General features: G+C 39.0%; 1 protein-coding gene across 2 annotated transcripts in view; it reads right to left on the bottom strand.

Moving 5' to 3' along the window:
- Window positions 1-16,397, bottom strand: part of SPAG17 (sperm associated antigen 17) — a 287,832-nt gene that overhangs the window by 224,403 nt on the left and 47,032 nt on the right. For both annotated transcript variants that reach the window (XM_060201805.1, XM_060201806.1), the window contains exons 2-3: window positions 6,204-6,344; window positions 5,389-5,472 (exon numbers count right to left, since the gene is read on the bottom strand). In XM_060201805.1, coding sequence (XP_060057788.1) covers window positions 5,389-5,472; window positions 6,204-6,344 — 225 coding nt within the window. The remainder of the gene's footprint in view (window positions 1-5,388; window positions 5,473-6,203; window positions 6,345-16,397) is intronic.

Below are 16,397 nucleotides of genomic sequence, written 5' to 3'. Positions count from 1 at the left end.
TTGTGCTACCACAGACTCCCACTTCCCAACTCTTGACCCTGGTAACCACAGAACTGATCTAAGCGGTGTCGTGTATAGTGTGTGCTTAAAGATTCTGCATATAAGTGAGATCATGCAGTGTCTTTTTTAATGTTAGTTTTTTAAATGATCTTTATTTATTTATTTGGTAGAGACAGCCAGAAATCAAGAGAGAAGTGGGTGATAGGGATAGAGACAAAGAGACACCTGCAACACTGCTTCACCACTCTCAAAACTTTTCCCCTGCAGGTGGGGACCGGGGGCTTGAACCCAGGTCCTTGTGCATTTTAACATGTGAACTCAACCTGGTGCTCTACCACCTGGCCCCCATGCAGTATCTTTATTTGACTTATTATTAGCATAATAAACTGCTAAGGGCTATAAAGAGCAAACACAGAGATAAATATGTATCAAATAAATTTAAGTTTAGGCACCCACCTTAAAGCAAAGTTCTTTCCCATGCTTATTTTTTTTCTCACAGATTAGTATCTATAGGATTTCAAAGATATAAATAAAGTATTAAAAGATTCACCTTTCCTATTTAATATACACTGTAAGATGCCATTATAAATTTAGTCTGGATTCATTTAGGGTTCTTCAACTCAGGTCTGCTTGGGTCCTTTCCTTTTCTTAGAATACTCCTTTCCATATTCAGATGCCAAGATTTATCTAATCAAGAGGGGAAGCCCTGAGTCCAGCCAAATAGTACTGAGATTGCATAAAGTAGAAAAACCTGAGAGGATGGCTAAACTCAAGTTCTCCGGTTTTCTAATCAGTAGGTTTTCTACCCTCTCTGTTACATGTAAAACACATTTCTATTTCCTCTTAGGACTGAAGAGATGACTCAGCACCAGAACACAGAAGTTGCATATATGAGGCATCAGGTTCAATCCCAGACAATAACGGTGCTCTTATGTTTTATGAAACAAAACAAAAATCAAAGACTCACCCCCAAATTAATAAATAGATCTCCTTTTAGAATTGTTCTGTGCTTCAATTGGGATAAGATCTATAAAAGATCAGAATGATCAGCCCACTTTTCTTCCACTCCCTACCCTCCTCTGCAGAGCTTCCCTAGCTCTCTAGCTCTCACCTCTTCCTTTCCCCACCCTCATCCTAAGGAATGACAATGTCATCTTCCTCTGAATGTCTGCCCATAACACTTTATCTGTTCCTCATGGAATAGGCTTTTCCGCACTGTGCAATTCACCCATTTCACAAAGATTTGCTACGCACCTACTATGTATCAGGCTTATATACATTTTTTTTCTTTTTATTAACTAGGTTCTTTCTTCCTTTTTTTTTTTTTTCTGGGGCACTACTCAGCTCTGGCTTTTGGGGACTGAACCTGGGACTTCAGAGTTTCAGGCATTAAAATCTTTTTGCACAGCCATCATGCTATCTCCCCAACCCACTTAACTAGTTATTAAACATCTTGAGCTTAGAGTATTTATAATATTCATCCTCCCTAAGCCCTTAGTCTAGATAATGTTTGACAGTGGCACCTGGACAAGAGTATATTTGTGGTTTTATAAAACTGCTCACCAAATAATGGAAGCACTATTTGTATAGTTATTTTTATATCAACAAGTAAGATTATATGCTGCAAATTGTGCATATGAGTAATGCCAGGGGGTGAGAGCATCACTTTTGTCACTCAGATTGCAAACTAGCCATTATAGTCATCATCATAAATATAATAAAGTAATAGCTAACATTCCAGAGTTTATACATAAAGGAGAATATTTCTCCTCCTGTTCCCACAGGAGTCCTTGGGTTGGTTCCCACTAGAGCAAAACATGGTTTTCAAAAAGAGAATGTGAAGAGGCCAGGCTACTGCATATCCGGTTGAGTGCACATATTATCAAGTACAGGGACTGGGGTTACAGCCCATGATCCCCACCCCACCCCTGCAGGGGGAAGCTTCATGAGTGGTGAAGCAGGTCTTTAAGTGTCTATCTTTCTCTTTACTTCCCTCCTCCCACTCCTTTCTCTATTTCTCTTTGTTTTATTAAAAATAAAAAAAAAGAAAAAAAATGCCATGGGGAGCAGTGGACTTGTAGTACCAGCACCTAGCCCCAGCAATAACCCTGGTGGCAATAAAAAATAAATATGAGAAGGTGAATGAGTAAACGAGTTCTCTCTCTTTCTCTGTGGGATTTATATCGACACAGATCTGAGTAGTTTTTCAAAGAGCTGTGATGTATAAATAGAGGCTCTTTCATATATACAATACCATGGCTAGATGAAATTCTGTTTCAGGAGGAAATTACACAGTTTCAAAATGAGACTGTGTGTACACAGTATCACACCATTCAAATGAGAGCCTGAACAAATCATTTAGGAATGCAGTTTTTCTAGCCCAAACACTTCAAGGCCTGACTGGAAATACATAATGCCATTCTACTACAATTTTGACTGCTCATCAATGAACTGCACTATAGTGGCATTTTGGTTTGACTTGCTACTCTTAACCTACAGCAGGCTGGAGAACTGGAGAACCCAATAGGTTAGATCTATATTTAATGTAAAAAAAATGACTAAGTAATGATTTAAGGTGAATGAGAAGCTGGAGAGATAGCATAATGTTTACGTAAAAGTACTTTCATGCCTGCTATACCAAAGGTCCCAGGGTCAATCCCCAGCATCATCATAAGTCAGAGCTGAAAGGTGCTCTGGTAGGGGGAAAAAAACCCTAGAAAATCTAAGTTGATTAAGACTAACCAACAAATACAAGTAAACATGGCTGCTTGGCAATATTTATTTTGAGCTCTCCCTCTAAAATGGAGGTCCAAGAGGAAATGGAACTCCATGAGTTCTGCATGTAACATATGCAATTGCATTAAATTTTCTTTTTTAATTTTTTTATTATATTTATTTATTTTCCCTTTTATTGCCCTTCTTGTTTTTATTGTTGCTGTTGTTATTGATGTTGTTGTTAGATAGGACAGAGAGAAATGGAGAGAGGAGGGGAAGACAGAGAGGGGGAGAGAAAGATAGACACCTGCAGACCTGCTTCACCATCTGTGAAATGACTCCCCTGCAGGTGGGTAGCCAGGGGCTTGAACCAGGGTTCTGACACCGGCCCTTGCACTTTGCGCCAAGTGCACTTAACTGCTGCACTACCGCCGGACTCCCTGCATTAAAATTTCTTCCCTGTTGTAGTTCCCTATAAGTGAGCTCCTGAGGTGTTCACTCATAGCACATATCCTAGTTGCCACAAGACTTTGAGCAGAACTTGACTTCATGAGCTGGCTATTCTCATACTGTAAAAGTCCATCACTCCAAAATTTGGTCTCTTTCACGACCACCATTGACAACTATCTTGGGCCTCTCAATACTCATTACCCAGAGTTTTCCAATTCACTTAGGGTGAGATCCCAGGTACCATCCTTCTGAGCAGGTCAGAGAATGGAGGGATGGGGATTAGAGATGTGCCCTTCTTCTCTAAATGTGCATCTGTCTTTGGCTGACACTGACCAGGTGCTGCATTTGTTGTACGTTTTTCCATACGTTTTTTGCTCCAGTGATTGATAGTAATGCATGTCTGGTGTACTCTCAGGTCCACTTCTTTGTGATACTCATTCTTCCTTCCCTTTTCTTCTGGAACCATTCAGAAAAGGGCATGTGAGTGGGTGTGGGAGGCTCATTGCCCAAATGCTCCACTGGAAGAATGCAGCAGAACCAGATGTGAAATGGACCTCCCCAGAGTGGAGGGTAAGCAAAAGAAAGTCACAGCACATGCTGGAGAGGACTGGCTTTCTATAATAACTGAACTTTGAATTTGGAACATTGTGCTAGTCCACATCCAAGTCCAAAAGCTAGTCCAGATTAGATGTCAGACTGGCCTGTTATGGTCTCTGATTTTTATTGAGAATCTTTGAAGAAGAAAGAGTCCTTTGGGGGCTAATTTATCCCAGGCATGAGATTTGAGCACGAGTTTTGAGGGCTACTTGAGAAGAAAACTTGCAATATTTTAAATCCAGGTATCACATAATGTTTCAACTGGAATACACACATTTAGAATCTCATAATAAAAGGGAGGACATACGCTATTTGACTTCTGCCACATAAGCTTTCCATGACACTGAGAATACTGTAGTAAGTGTTAATGCTATAAAATCCACAGCACTGTTGATTGTATAAAGCCAATGAAATGTACTCAGATAGTACTCAGGCAGTGCTAAAAAGCCTCTTACAAAATCATCCAACATTAGAAACATACAAAAACTTTATATTAGTCATCACCAAAATAAACAACAAAAAGCTCATCTTAGAAAGAGCCCCCCCCCCAAAAAAAAAACTTAGGCTTGAGTCTGCAGAGCCATAAAACAGTGCCTGATAAATCTGAAGTGATATTCTAATTAAGTACTATATTTTTTACTTTCTTGTAGATTGTAAGTTAGACATTAGCAAGAAAGGGTGAGAAGAAATCCCTTCATGCTAGTCTGTGCCCTAAGTCCTTCACACAAACCATTCATCAGCCAAGCAAGATTAGTGTCAAGTACATACTAGAAGTGGAATAAACATTAATGTGAAGATTATCATTATTCTCACGTTGATGAAAGTAAAAAGTAAAATGTGCACAGAATTCACAAACTGATGCGAAGCTGTTTCAGCTGTGACTCAGTTGTATACAGGGAACATTTTGTGGGGAGCATTATTACATCATTTCTAGAGTGAAAGTAACATTAATGCATTACTAGGATGATGCCCTTTCATACCATCCTACCCTCAATGATTACCACGAAAAACTATGGCCAAACACATGTGCATATAAAAGCTTCTGATGTATATTCTCTAAACCAGAGACAATTTAGAACAATTCTTTCCTAGGGGAGAATTTGGTTTAAAGGGAGACAGGTTTTCTTTTCATTTTTTAAGATAGACACAGAGAGAAGAGAGGGAGAGAGGAAGGGAGAAAAAAGAAAAAGAAAGGGAGAGGGAAAGGGAGAGGAAGATGAGAGGGGAGAGAGAGAGAGAGAGAGAGAGAGGGAGAGAGAGAGACTCCAAAGCTTCCTTCAGTGCAGTGGGGGGGGGTCAGGGTTGAACCCCAGTCATGAGAGAGAGAGAGAGAGAGAGAGAGAGAGAGAGAGAGAGGGAGAGAGGAAACACAGCTTCAAAGCTTCCTTCAGTGCAGTGGGGATCAGGGTTGAACCCCAGTTATTGCACAGATGGCAAAGTGGCCCACTAGCCCAGTGAGCTATTTCTCCAACTCAAGGGGCAGCTTTTCTAGTGCTCACCATTAGGAACATACAGCTTTAACAAAGAACAGGAACTGTTTTAGAAATAATTTTTTTTTAAAAAAGGCAAGCAGATTAACTTCAATTCTGATTTTCTAGAAGTTAATCAATAAATATGTTCACCTACCTCATAATACAAAGGAGCACTACCACCTACGGGTTTCTTTGACTTCTTAGATGCAGCTCCAAAGGTTGCATTTGCTTCATTGATCTGTTAGAAAATAAAGTTCATGTATAATTAAAAGGAAAGGTTTACTTTTTCTATGTAGCTTTCCAAGATCTAGGGGATTCTGAGGGGCTAAGGAGCTTAGCAAGGCAAGGAGAGGTGGGTAGTGATTAGGTGAGATATTTATAATCATTTTGGTAAATTGTCAGTAATTGCGCAATTATGTACCATCTGACAGACCTTTTCTGTTGTCACTCTGCTCTAATTTCAGACAACTGTGATCTTCTATAGCTGTTATTTGTTTCTGTTTTAGTTAAAGACATGAAATAACTTTGTTCTTTATTTAAAAGTCAGTACTTTATTTTAATTAGATAATTCCTCACTGATCCTAGCATGGAGCCTGGTATGAGCACTGAAATATGTACTAATTGAATGAATACTGAATGGGCAGCATTCAAAGATTAAAAAAACAAACCAAAACTCTCAGGTTAAATGATATGATTATTTCCATTCTTAAAAGTTTTTGTTTTAATTCACTGAAGTCATTCAAACATTCCAATAATATTCCCTCTCCCTCCACCCTCTCTCTTTCTCCCTCTCTGTCTACAAGAGCATCACTCCAGTCTAGTTTATGGTGGTGCCAGGGATTGAACCTGGGACCTACAAGACTCAGGCCTGAAAACTTGTTGTGTGTGCCAGTCCTATTTTTATTATTCTTTTCTGGTAGTCTAAGAGAAAAGTGCTCAAGCTACTTAGAGGTAGGAAAGACCAAGTACCTGCTGGAGAATGTCTTGCCATGATACCTTACTGAAGAGTTTACGCTGAGGAACTTCAACAGCCGTGGTGAGGGCGCCAATGAGAAGATCATCCTCAATCTGGTTTCCAACTACAAAAGCAATGGATCCGTTCCAATCGGCCTGTTAAAAAACCAGGAGGGATTAGATTCTAAACACTCATGGCCAGACAGTTTTGTACCAAAGATATCCATAGAAAAAATAGGCTGGTTTCCCCTTAATTTCTTATCTTAAAAACAGAGCTAGTCTAATATTGTATGTTAGCACCTGATTTAGGTAGCCTCAAGGCAGCTATATTTTGACAAATTAATGCAATTTAGCTAAGAAAACAAATTTTCTTGATAAATTTGGCCTTTTATGCTAAGGATGACCTTGTTAAATGATACATTTTCACTAGAATGCTATTCAAGAATAAGTTGATGATGAGAAACAATTGTTTATATATATATTACCTCAAAAGAACAGATCTTTGTCTTATTCTTTCATATAACCCAAGACTCCAAATCACTCTAGCAGTATATTAGTAACTCATTTAATACTTGAGGAATGCTGGATACTATTGAATGAGTTAACAAGTGGGCTCTTATGTGAGGTACAGTTCAATCCCTGAAGTTACATGCCTTTTCTTCTTTATAAAATACAAGAATATTTATCCTATTGTTTTGTCAATGTTTCCTTTTTATAAATAAAAATTTTAAAAACTACAAGAATATCATCCTGATTTTAAAGAAACAGGTTAGGCACGATATGTTGTTTCAGTTAATTTAAAAATATTAAATATCAAAAGCTGCCTTCAGCAAACTCTTGTTGTTCATTATAATTATAATATCTATTAAGAAGAAACGTTTATTTAGAGAAGGTTAAGAATCTAATGTCCTGAATTATCCACTGTATGGTGCTTAGGAAAAACCACTCATATAAGTTAAAATGAGCTTTTGAACATGGAAGATATTTTTTAAAAATATTTTTATTTGTGATTACTAGTGGGCTACAATACTGTATGATTATAGCTACAGCTCCACACCACACCCACCATCAAAGTTCTGTATCCCCACCCTCCCATCTCCCAAAGATAACCACCCAAATTCTCACAAAGTCTTACAAAATCACTCCACCCTCCATGCTTCTTTTTTCCTCTTCTTTTTCCCAAACCACTTTGTTGGGGGAGGGTAATGGTTTACAGAGAAGTCTTTGACTCATGAGTATAGTTTCTTATCTTCCTGTGATAGTTGGGGTGGCTGCACACCACTTCTACCACCAACCCCAGTCTCTCTTCATCATTGTGTCCTGTGAATCCAATGTTCTCTCTCCTTACTGTCCCTTCCCCTTAATTCAGAGTCTTTTGCTTTTTCTGCAATACCATCCCCCTGCTCAAGTTTCATTCTGTATGCTCTACTCCTCTTGCTTTTAAGCACCTCCTATAAGTGAGATCATCACGTATGACACACAAACTAATGGAATAGAACTGAAAGCCCAGAAATATAGACATATAGACAAGTAATATAGACAAGTCATTTTTGACAAGAGGGTACCAAACCTCAGATGGAGGGAGGAGAATCTATTCAACAAACAGTGCTGGGAAAACTGGATTAGAATGTGCCCAGTGATGAAACAGTTCAGGCCCTTAACATGAAAGATGTATTTGGAGACTCAACCCCATGGATAATGGGAAAAAATCAATAATTAACAAATAGGACTATATCAAATTGAAAAGTTTCTACACATCAAAAGAAAACTTCATAAGGATAAACAGAAAATCCAGTAAATAGGAAAAGATATTTGCACACTATACTTCAGAAAAGTGGTTGATGTCAAACATCAATGAAAAAAAAAACGTATATAGCTCAACAAAAAGAAAAAGAACAACTCAATTTAAAAATGGGCAGAAATACTCTGAAGGGAGACTGGATAACATCTATCTGTCACCTGAGGAAGATGGGTTGTGAAACTAGGGCAGCTTGGAATGATCCTACTAATGACCACAGGATATGAGTTTAGACCTACAGGGATGCAGAGGTCACATGGTCTCCTAAGCTTAATATGGGCTCTAGATCATATCGATGGGGTCTACAGTCAACAGTATTTATATACCTTCCCCATATTTGGGAACTACTCTCTCCCCTGATCCAGCTTTCTAGCCCTTTTTTCTGCCATGACATCATCTCCACAGACAATAACTTGGGTCCACCTGCATATCAGAGGTCAGGCTCAGGAAAAACTAGTATAGTCATGGGTCCTTCAGAATATAACTAAAATAAGCCTACAAGTTATCTTCAAAATGGAGACCCCAAATCTTCATCTGCAATATACCAGCCTTTAGGTTCATGATTAGTCAACAATTTGTTTGGCTTTATATGTTGTCTTCTTTCAGTGACTAGGTTCCAGATGCTACCATGATGCCAACTGGACCTCCCTGGGCAGACAACCCTACCAATTCTCCAGAATTGGAGGCCCAATTCCCCAGAGCCCTGCCCCACTAGGGAAAGAGAGAGACAGGCTGGTTGTATGGATCGAACTGCCAGTGCCCATGTTCAGCGGGGAAGCAATTACAGAAGCCAGACCTTCCACATTTTGCACCCATAATGACCTTTGGTCCATACTCCCAGAGGGTTAAAGAATAAGGAAGCTACCAGGGATGGGATCCGGAATTCTGGTGGTGGGAATTGTGTGGAGTTGTACCCCTCTTATCCTATAGTTTTGTCAATGTTTCTTTTTTATAAATAAAAATTAAAAAAACACAAAAAATGTTAAAAAGTGGGCAGAAGATATGAATAGATAGTTCTCTAAAGAAGAGATATATATAGCCCACAGACATATGACAAAAGGCTTTAATTCACTCACCATCAGAGAAATGCAAGTCAAAACCACACTGAGAATCCATTTCATATCTGTAAGAATGGGCTCCATCAATAAAACAAGATAAGTGTTGGAGAGGATGTGAAGAGAGAGGAACTCTACTACACTGCTGATGAGAGTGCAAACTAGTACAATCACTGTGGAGAACAGTATGGAGAATCCTTAAACAAATACAAATGATCCAGCAATTCTACTCCTAAACATTTACCCAAAATATATAATAACATGGATTCAAAGAGATATATGTACCTCCATGTTCATAGCGACTTTATTCACAATAGAAAAAAAACTTGAAAACAATCAAAATGCCCTTTGACAGATGACTAGATAAAAAGTTATGGGACATATACTCAATGGAATATTCATAAGCAATAAAAAAGATGATATTGTGCCCTCTGGAATAAAGTGGATGGAATTGGAGAAGATATGCTAAGTGAAGCAAGTGAGGAGGTAAAGGACTACAGAATGGTCTCACTCATATGTGAAATATAGACAACTGAGTATATGAATGTTAAAAAAAATGTTGACCTATATCTAAGATTGTGGGAGAACTATAGTGTTTATCTATGGTAGTGGGGATGGGGACACAGACCACTGGTGACAGGTGTGGTGAGAAAGAATATTCTTCAGTATTAATTGTATTTTAGTAGTGATTTTTGAAACATAAAACTAAAAGTAAAAAATACACTGGAAATAATGTGAAAAGATGTCTATGGCTATACCACCATGAACATGCCTGATCTTGTCTAAATAATGCAATTTTTTTTGCTTGTATAAAAGGCTTTTTGTTGATAAAAATATTATGTACATGTAAAAAAGAAACTATCATTAAAATGAAAATAAAAGATATCCTACTTAATGGAAAAAAAAGATAAAGTCTTCTTACTTTCTATGCTAGTAGTTGTATATTGGTTCATTTGTATAACTCCTTATAAAAACAATTTTAAAATTTGGGTTAGCGGGAGTCAGGTGGTAGCGCAGCAGGTTAAGTGCATGTAGCACAAAGTGCAAGGACTGGTATAAGGATCCTGGTTCGAGTCCCTGGATCCCCACCTGCAGGGGAGTTGCTTCACAAGTGGTGAAGCAGGTCTGCAGGTATCTCTCTTTCTCTCCCCCTCTCTGTCTTCCCCTCTTCTCTCCATTTCTCTCTGTCGTATCCAACAACAATGACATCAATAACAACAACAATAAGAACAACAATAAAAAACAAGGGCAACAAAAGGGAAAATAAATAAATATAAAAATTTAAAAAATGGCTTAGCATGTGTAGAAGAGTGGAACTGAACCACCACATATTTCAATGAACAAAAATCAACTCCAAATGGATCAAAGATGTGGACATTAGTCCAGAAACCATAAAACACATAGAAGAAAACACTGACAAAACACTCCATGATGTTTCCTTTGAAATTCTTTTGAAGAATCAAATTCAACAGTGAGAGGGGAAAAAAGACTGCAAAAAAACCAGTGAGACTACATCAGACTAAAAAGCTTCTGCACAGTCCTAGGAACCATCACCCAAACTGAAATCTACCCCACTGAATGGGAGAAGATCTTTACCTGCCATATGTTGGACAAATGGATAGTAACCAAAACACAAAGTGCTCACTTAACCCAGCAGAAAACAAAACAAAACAACAATCTTATTAAATACTGGGGAGAGACCATGAACAGAATTTTTGCCTTTCTTTTCTTTTATCTGTTTCCTTGATCAAAGTTACAACATTAGACCTCTACTAGTCATTAAAAGAGAAAGACTCTCTTAGTTTTAGGTAAAGTGCACATGGTTCCTAAACAGGCATCAGTTACCCCTTGCAACAATAAAGATTTTAATGACCACCTCAATCACCTCTACCCTCTTAGCCCATGCCTGACTGCAAATTTGTGCCAATGCTTGAAATTTAATGATGACAAGAAAGGGTAAACTCTTGCTTTTTTTTTTTTTTGTGGGAGAAGGAATTCAGAAAAAGGGCATTGCCACCTACCATTTACTCATTAGTACTGGAGGCAGATGTTGGTCATCAGATCAGAAAAAAAGAGGGAAAGGGACTAATAAATCTTGAGAATCTGTCCTCTGTCATGTACTTTTATCTAATTTAATTGCTATAACTCTATAATATTTTTGTTATTATTTGCTTTTTTTTTCTTTTCTTTTTTGCCTCCAGGGTTATCATTGGGGTTCGGTGCCTATACTATGAATCCACTGCTCCTGGAGGCCATTTTTTCTCATTTTGTTGCCCTTGTTGTCATTGTTGTTGTTGTTATTGTTGTGGATAAGACAGAAAGAAATTGAGAGAGGAGGGGAAGACAGAGAAGGGTAGAAAAAGACAGAGACACTTGCAGACCTGCTTCACGGCCTGTGAAGTGATCCCCCTTGCAGATGGGGAGCTGGGGCGTGGAGCCAGGATCCTTATGCTGGTCCTTGTGCTTCACGAGATGTGCACTTAATCCATGGCAAAACCTATTATTTACTTTTATTGGTGATTTAATAATAGTTTGTGAGATCATAAGACTACAGGGGTATAGCCATAACATACCCACCACTACACTTCTGTAATCCCCAGGACCCTCTGCCTCCCTTGGGATAACCAGCTTTGTCTTCTTAGTGACACTTTAGCTACTTTCCTCCCTATCTCTCTCTTTCTTTTTTTCTAAACATTTATATTTATTTATTTATTATTGGATAGAGACAGTGATAAATTGAGAGAAGAAAAGGAGACAGAGAGGGAAAGAGACAGAGAGACACCTGTAGTCTTGCTTCCTCACTCCTGAAGCCTTTTCCCTACAGATGGGGATCAGGGACTTGAACTTGGGGATTTGCACACTGTAATGTGTGCATTTAACCAGGTGCACCACTACCTGTCCTCTCCCCAATTTCTTTCCTTCTTTCTTCCTTCCTACCCTCCCTCTCTCTCTTTCCTACTTCCTTCCTTCCTTCCTACCTTCATTCCTCTTTTCTTTCTCATATCCATGTGACTCAATTCTTTATGTTGCACATGTGCGCAAAACTATTCCATAGCTGTCTTTCAGAAAAATACAGGCCATTTGGTAATAGATATAAATTATATCAATAAGAGTCCTTGAACATAAAAACTGTATGGTGTATTATATACCACAGTAAAAGACTCTGAAATGTGGGGTGGCAGGGAGGGTTCAAGTCCTGGAACATGATGGCAGAGGAAGACTAGAGGGGGTTGAATTGTTATGTGGAAAACTGAAAATGTTACACATGTACAAACTACTGTGTTTTACTTTGGACTGCAATCCATTAATCCCCAATAAAGAAAAAAAAAACAGGAAAAAAAAAGAATAAAAACTCTTTGACCTTTCCTCTTCTCCCCTCCCCCACATTTTAAAAATACATTATAGATAGAAACAGAAGCCTAGAGAAGTTAAAACGACAGCCTCTCTTTGGAAAAACCTCATGGAGACAACATGTATGCTTCAAGTTAAGTGATCATTTTGGAACAGTTCCGAGAGCTAGTCTGTGGGGTCAGAATGCCCTTATATAACCTTTCGGTTGTACCCAGTAGCTACTTCAGCCAAAGTAAATACAACAGAGGAAGATTTACATCACAAGTTAAGGTGTATTCAGTCTTACAAGGAAGTCACGTGTTAAATCCTTGAAACATAGAAAGGTCACTTTTTTATAAATGATAGTTTTACATTTCCCCAGGCTCTTCTACTCTAAGCCCAGTGCTTTTTCTTACTTTGTTCTAAGGTGTCTATTAACTGTAGGTCTGAATTCCTCCAGTTCAATGACACTGGAGTGAAACTTCTGGATTTCCTGTGTTGGCTTTGAGACAGCTTGTCTGGGCTGGAGTAGGCCCAGCTCTCCCAGGTTCAGAGCTTGTCATGAGGCTGTCTTATTTATTTATTTATTTATTTATTTATTTATTTATTTATTTATGGAGTAGGTATAGTGGGCGGGATGCTGGGTCTCTAGCTACTGGGCTCCCATTTCAGTCCTTTAGTTCACTAAGTTCCTACTCCAGAGACCAAATCTATTCAGTAAAATAAGATCATAGAGGGTTTTGTCTGAGTCAAGGATTAGCGTCTAATCACTGCACAGAACCCAAGAGGCAGGAAGTGGAGCAATCAGACAGTAATGCAAACCAAGCAGACTTCAGAGAAGGGTGCACTTTCTTATTTGCTGCACTAGGGGGCAGCGAGATGCCAGGAAATGTTTAACATTCATCTAGGCAAATTCTTTCGAATTAGGAAGACTGTGAACACATGGTCCCCCTTCAAATATTTCTCTTTGTAGTTCAGAATAACTATAGGTTCTGAATTTCTACTATCTCCCTGGCAGCAGTTTTAGAACAGAAAATTATTTTGGGAAAAAAAAAAAAACAATCTTTCTCAGCCATTCATCTGTTGTTGGGCATCTGGTTTGCTTCTAGGTTTTAGCTATTATGAATTGTGCTGCTATGAACATAAGAGTACACTTATCTTTTTGGTTGGGTATTAGGAAATCCTTGGGATACACCCCTAGGAGAAAAATTACTGGGTCATATGGGAGGTCTATTTCTAGCCTTGTGAGAATTCTCCAGACTGCTCTCCACAGAGGTTGGACCAATTTACATTCCCATCAGCAGTGTAGGAGCATTCCTCTGTCCCCACAAACTCTCCAGCATTTGCTGCTCTTGTCATTTTTGACGTATGACATTCTCACAGGGGTGAGGTATATCTCATTGTTGTCTTAATTTGCATTTTTCTGACAATCGGTGACCTGGAATATTTTTTCATGTTTGTTAGCCTTTTGGATCTCTTCTATAGTGAATGTTCTGTTCATATCCTCTGCCCATTTTTGGATGGGATCATTTGCTTTTCTGTTGCTAAGTTTGGTGATCATGTATTTTGGTTATTAGTCTCTTGTCTGATGTATGGCATGGGAAAGATCTTCTCCCATTCTGTGAGGGGTCTCTTTTTTTGGATGATGGGTTTTTTTTTTTTTGCTATGCAGAAGCTCTTCAATTTAATGTAGTTCCATTGATTTATTTTTATTTTAGTCTTCCTTGTAATTGGGTTTGTATCATCAAAGATGTCCTTGAGGTTTAGGTGGGAAAGTGTTCCACCAATGTTTTCCTCTAAGTATTTGATAGTTTCTGGTTGAACATCCATGTCCTTGATCCATTTGGAGTTGACTTTTGTTTCTGGTGAGATAAAGTGGTTGAGGTTCATTCTTCTGAATGTTTAACCCAGTTTTCCCAGCACTATTTATTGAAGAGAGCCTCCTTCCTCCACTTAATAATTTGGGCCCCTTTATAAAAGATTAGATGTCCATAGTTGTGGGGGTTTAGTTCTGAATATACCTAAAATAGACCTACTAGCTTTTTCCAAAACAGACACCCCAACATTCACCTACAATATCCATGCAATTATTTTGGTTCACAATTATTTAACAATTTGTTCTACTTTATATCTTAACTCCTTTTCAGCCACTAGGTTCCAGATGATGCCATGATGCTAACCAGACTTCCCTGGGCAGATGACCCCACCAATGTGTCCTGGAGCCTCACTTCCCCAGATCCCTGCCCCATTAGGGAGAGAGACAGGCTGGGAGTATGGGTTGACCTGTCAATACCCATGTTCAGCGGAGAAGCAGTTACAGAAGCCAGACCTTCCACTTTTCTGTACCCCACAATGATCCTGGGTCCATATCCTCAGAGGGATAAAGAATAGGGAAGTTGTCAGGGAAGGGGGTTAGATAGGGAGCTCTTGGGGTGAGCAATGTGTAGAATTGTACCTCTCTTATCCTATGGTCTTGTCAATATTTTCGTTTTATAAATAAAAATATTTAATTAAAAAAAGAACCCTGTGAATTAGATTTGGCAAATTGTATTGAAATTCCCTCTCCATCCATACCCCACTGGATAATACAGTTAAATGAAATCCTTGTATCTAAGTTCACAGGACAGTGAGGGAAACTCAGCACAGAGAATATGAATATTGAACTTTGAGGAGGAACGAAAGCCTAAAGCAGGATGTGAACAGCCTGGCCCCCGTGGGCGAGTTCACTTCCTAGTATGTAAGAAATCTCTTTCTGGGCAGACTGGGAGTATGGACCGACCAGTCAACATCCATGTTCAGCAGGGAAGCAATTACAGAAGCCAGACCTTCTACCTTCTGCAACCCACGGAGACTCTGGGTCCATGCTCCCAGAGGGATAGAGAATGGGAAAGCTATCAGGGGAGGGGATGGGATATGGAGATTGGGTGGTGGGAATTGTGTGGAGTTGTACCCCTTCTACCCTATGTATTGGTTAATTTATCCTTTCTTAAATAAAAAATAAATTAAAAAAATTAAAAAAAAAGAAATCTCTTTCTGGGGCAGCATGGAATGTTCCTACCCATGACCACAGAATGTGAGCTCAGATCTACAGGGATGCAGAGGTCACATAGGCTCCTAAGCTGAATATGGGCCCCAGATCAGATCAAATGAATGGGGTTTACAGTCAACAATATTTATACCCCTTTCCCATATTAGGGAGTTCCTCTCTTCACTGATCTAGCTTTCTGGTCCTTTTTCCAGCCATGACATCATCTCCCCAGACAATAAATTGGATCCACTGGCATATCAGATTTCAGGCTCAGGGGCAAAAAGAAGAAGGGGGAAAAAAAAAACTAGTATAGCCACAGGCCCTTTGGAATTTAACTAAAATATGCCTACTAGCTATCTACAAAATGGAGACCACCCCCCAACTCTTCATTTGCATTATTCCAGCCCTTAGGTCCATGATTGGTCAACAATTTTTTTGGCTTTGTATGTTAACTCTCTTTTCAGCCACCAGGTTACAGATACTAGCATGATATTGACCAGTCTTCCCTGGACAGACAACTCCACCTATGTGTCCTGGAGCTCTGCTTCCCCAGAGCCCTTCCCCACTAGGGAAAGAGAGAGGCAAGCTGGGAGTATGGATCGACCAGTCAATGCCCATAATCAGATGGGGAAGCAATTACAGAAGCCAGACCTTCCACCTTCTGCATCCCACAATGACCCTGGGTCCATAGAGCCAGAGGGCAAAAGAATAGGAAAGCTATCAGGGGAGGGGATGGGATACAGAGGTCTGGTGGTGGGAATTATGCGAAGCTGAACCACTCTTATCCTATGGTTTTGTCAATGTTTCCTTTTTGTAAATTAAAAAAAGAAATAAAAGAAATCTCTTCCTTCCTTCTTTTCTTCCTTCTTTCCTTCCTTTCTTTAATTCTTTCTTTCTTTCTTTCTTTCTTTCTTTCTTTCTTTCTTCCTTTCTTTCTTTCTTTCATTCTTCCTTCCTTTCTGAAAGGGAAAGAGAGCCAGAGAATCACTTCAGTAATG

The sequence above is a fragment of the Erinaceus europaeus genome, chromosome 11, assembly GCF_950295315.1.
Source record: "Erinaceus europaeus chromosome 11, mEriEur2.1, whole genome shotgun sequence".
Lineage (NCBI taxonomy): Eukaryota > Metazoa > Chordata > Mammalia > Eulipotyphla > Erinaceidae > Erinaceus > Erinaceus europaeus.
Note: the sequence above shows the minus strand (reverse complement) of the source record. Positions and strands in the feature narration are given on the sequence as shown.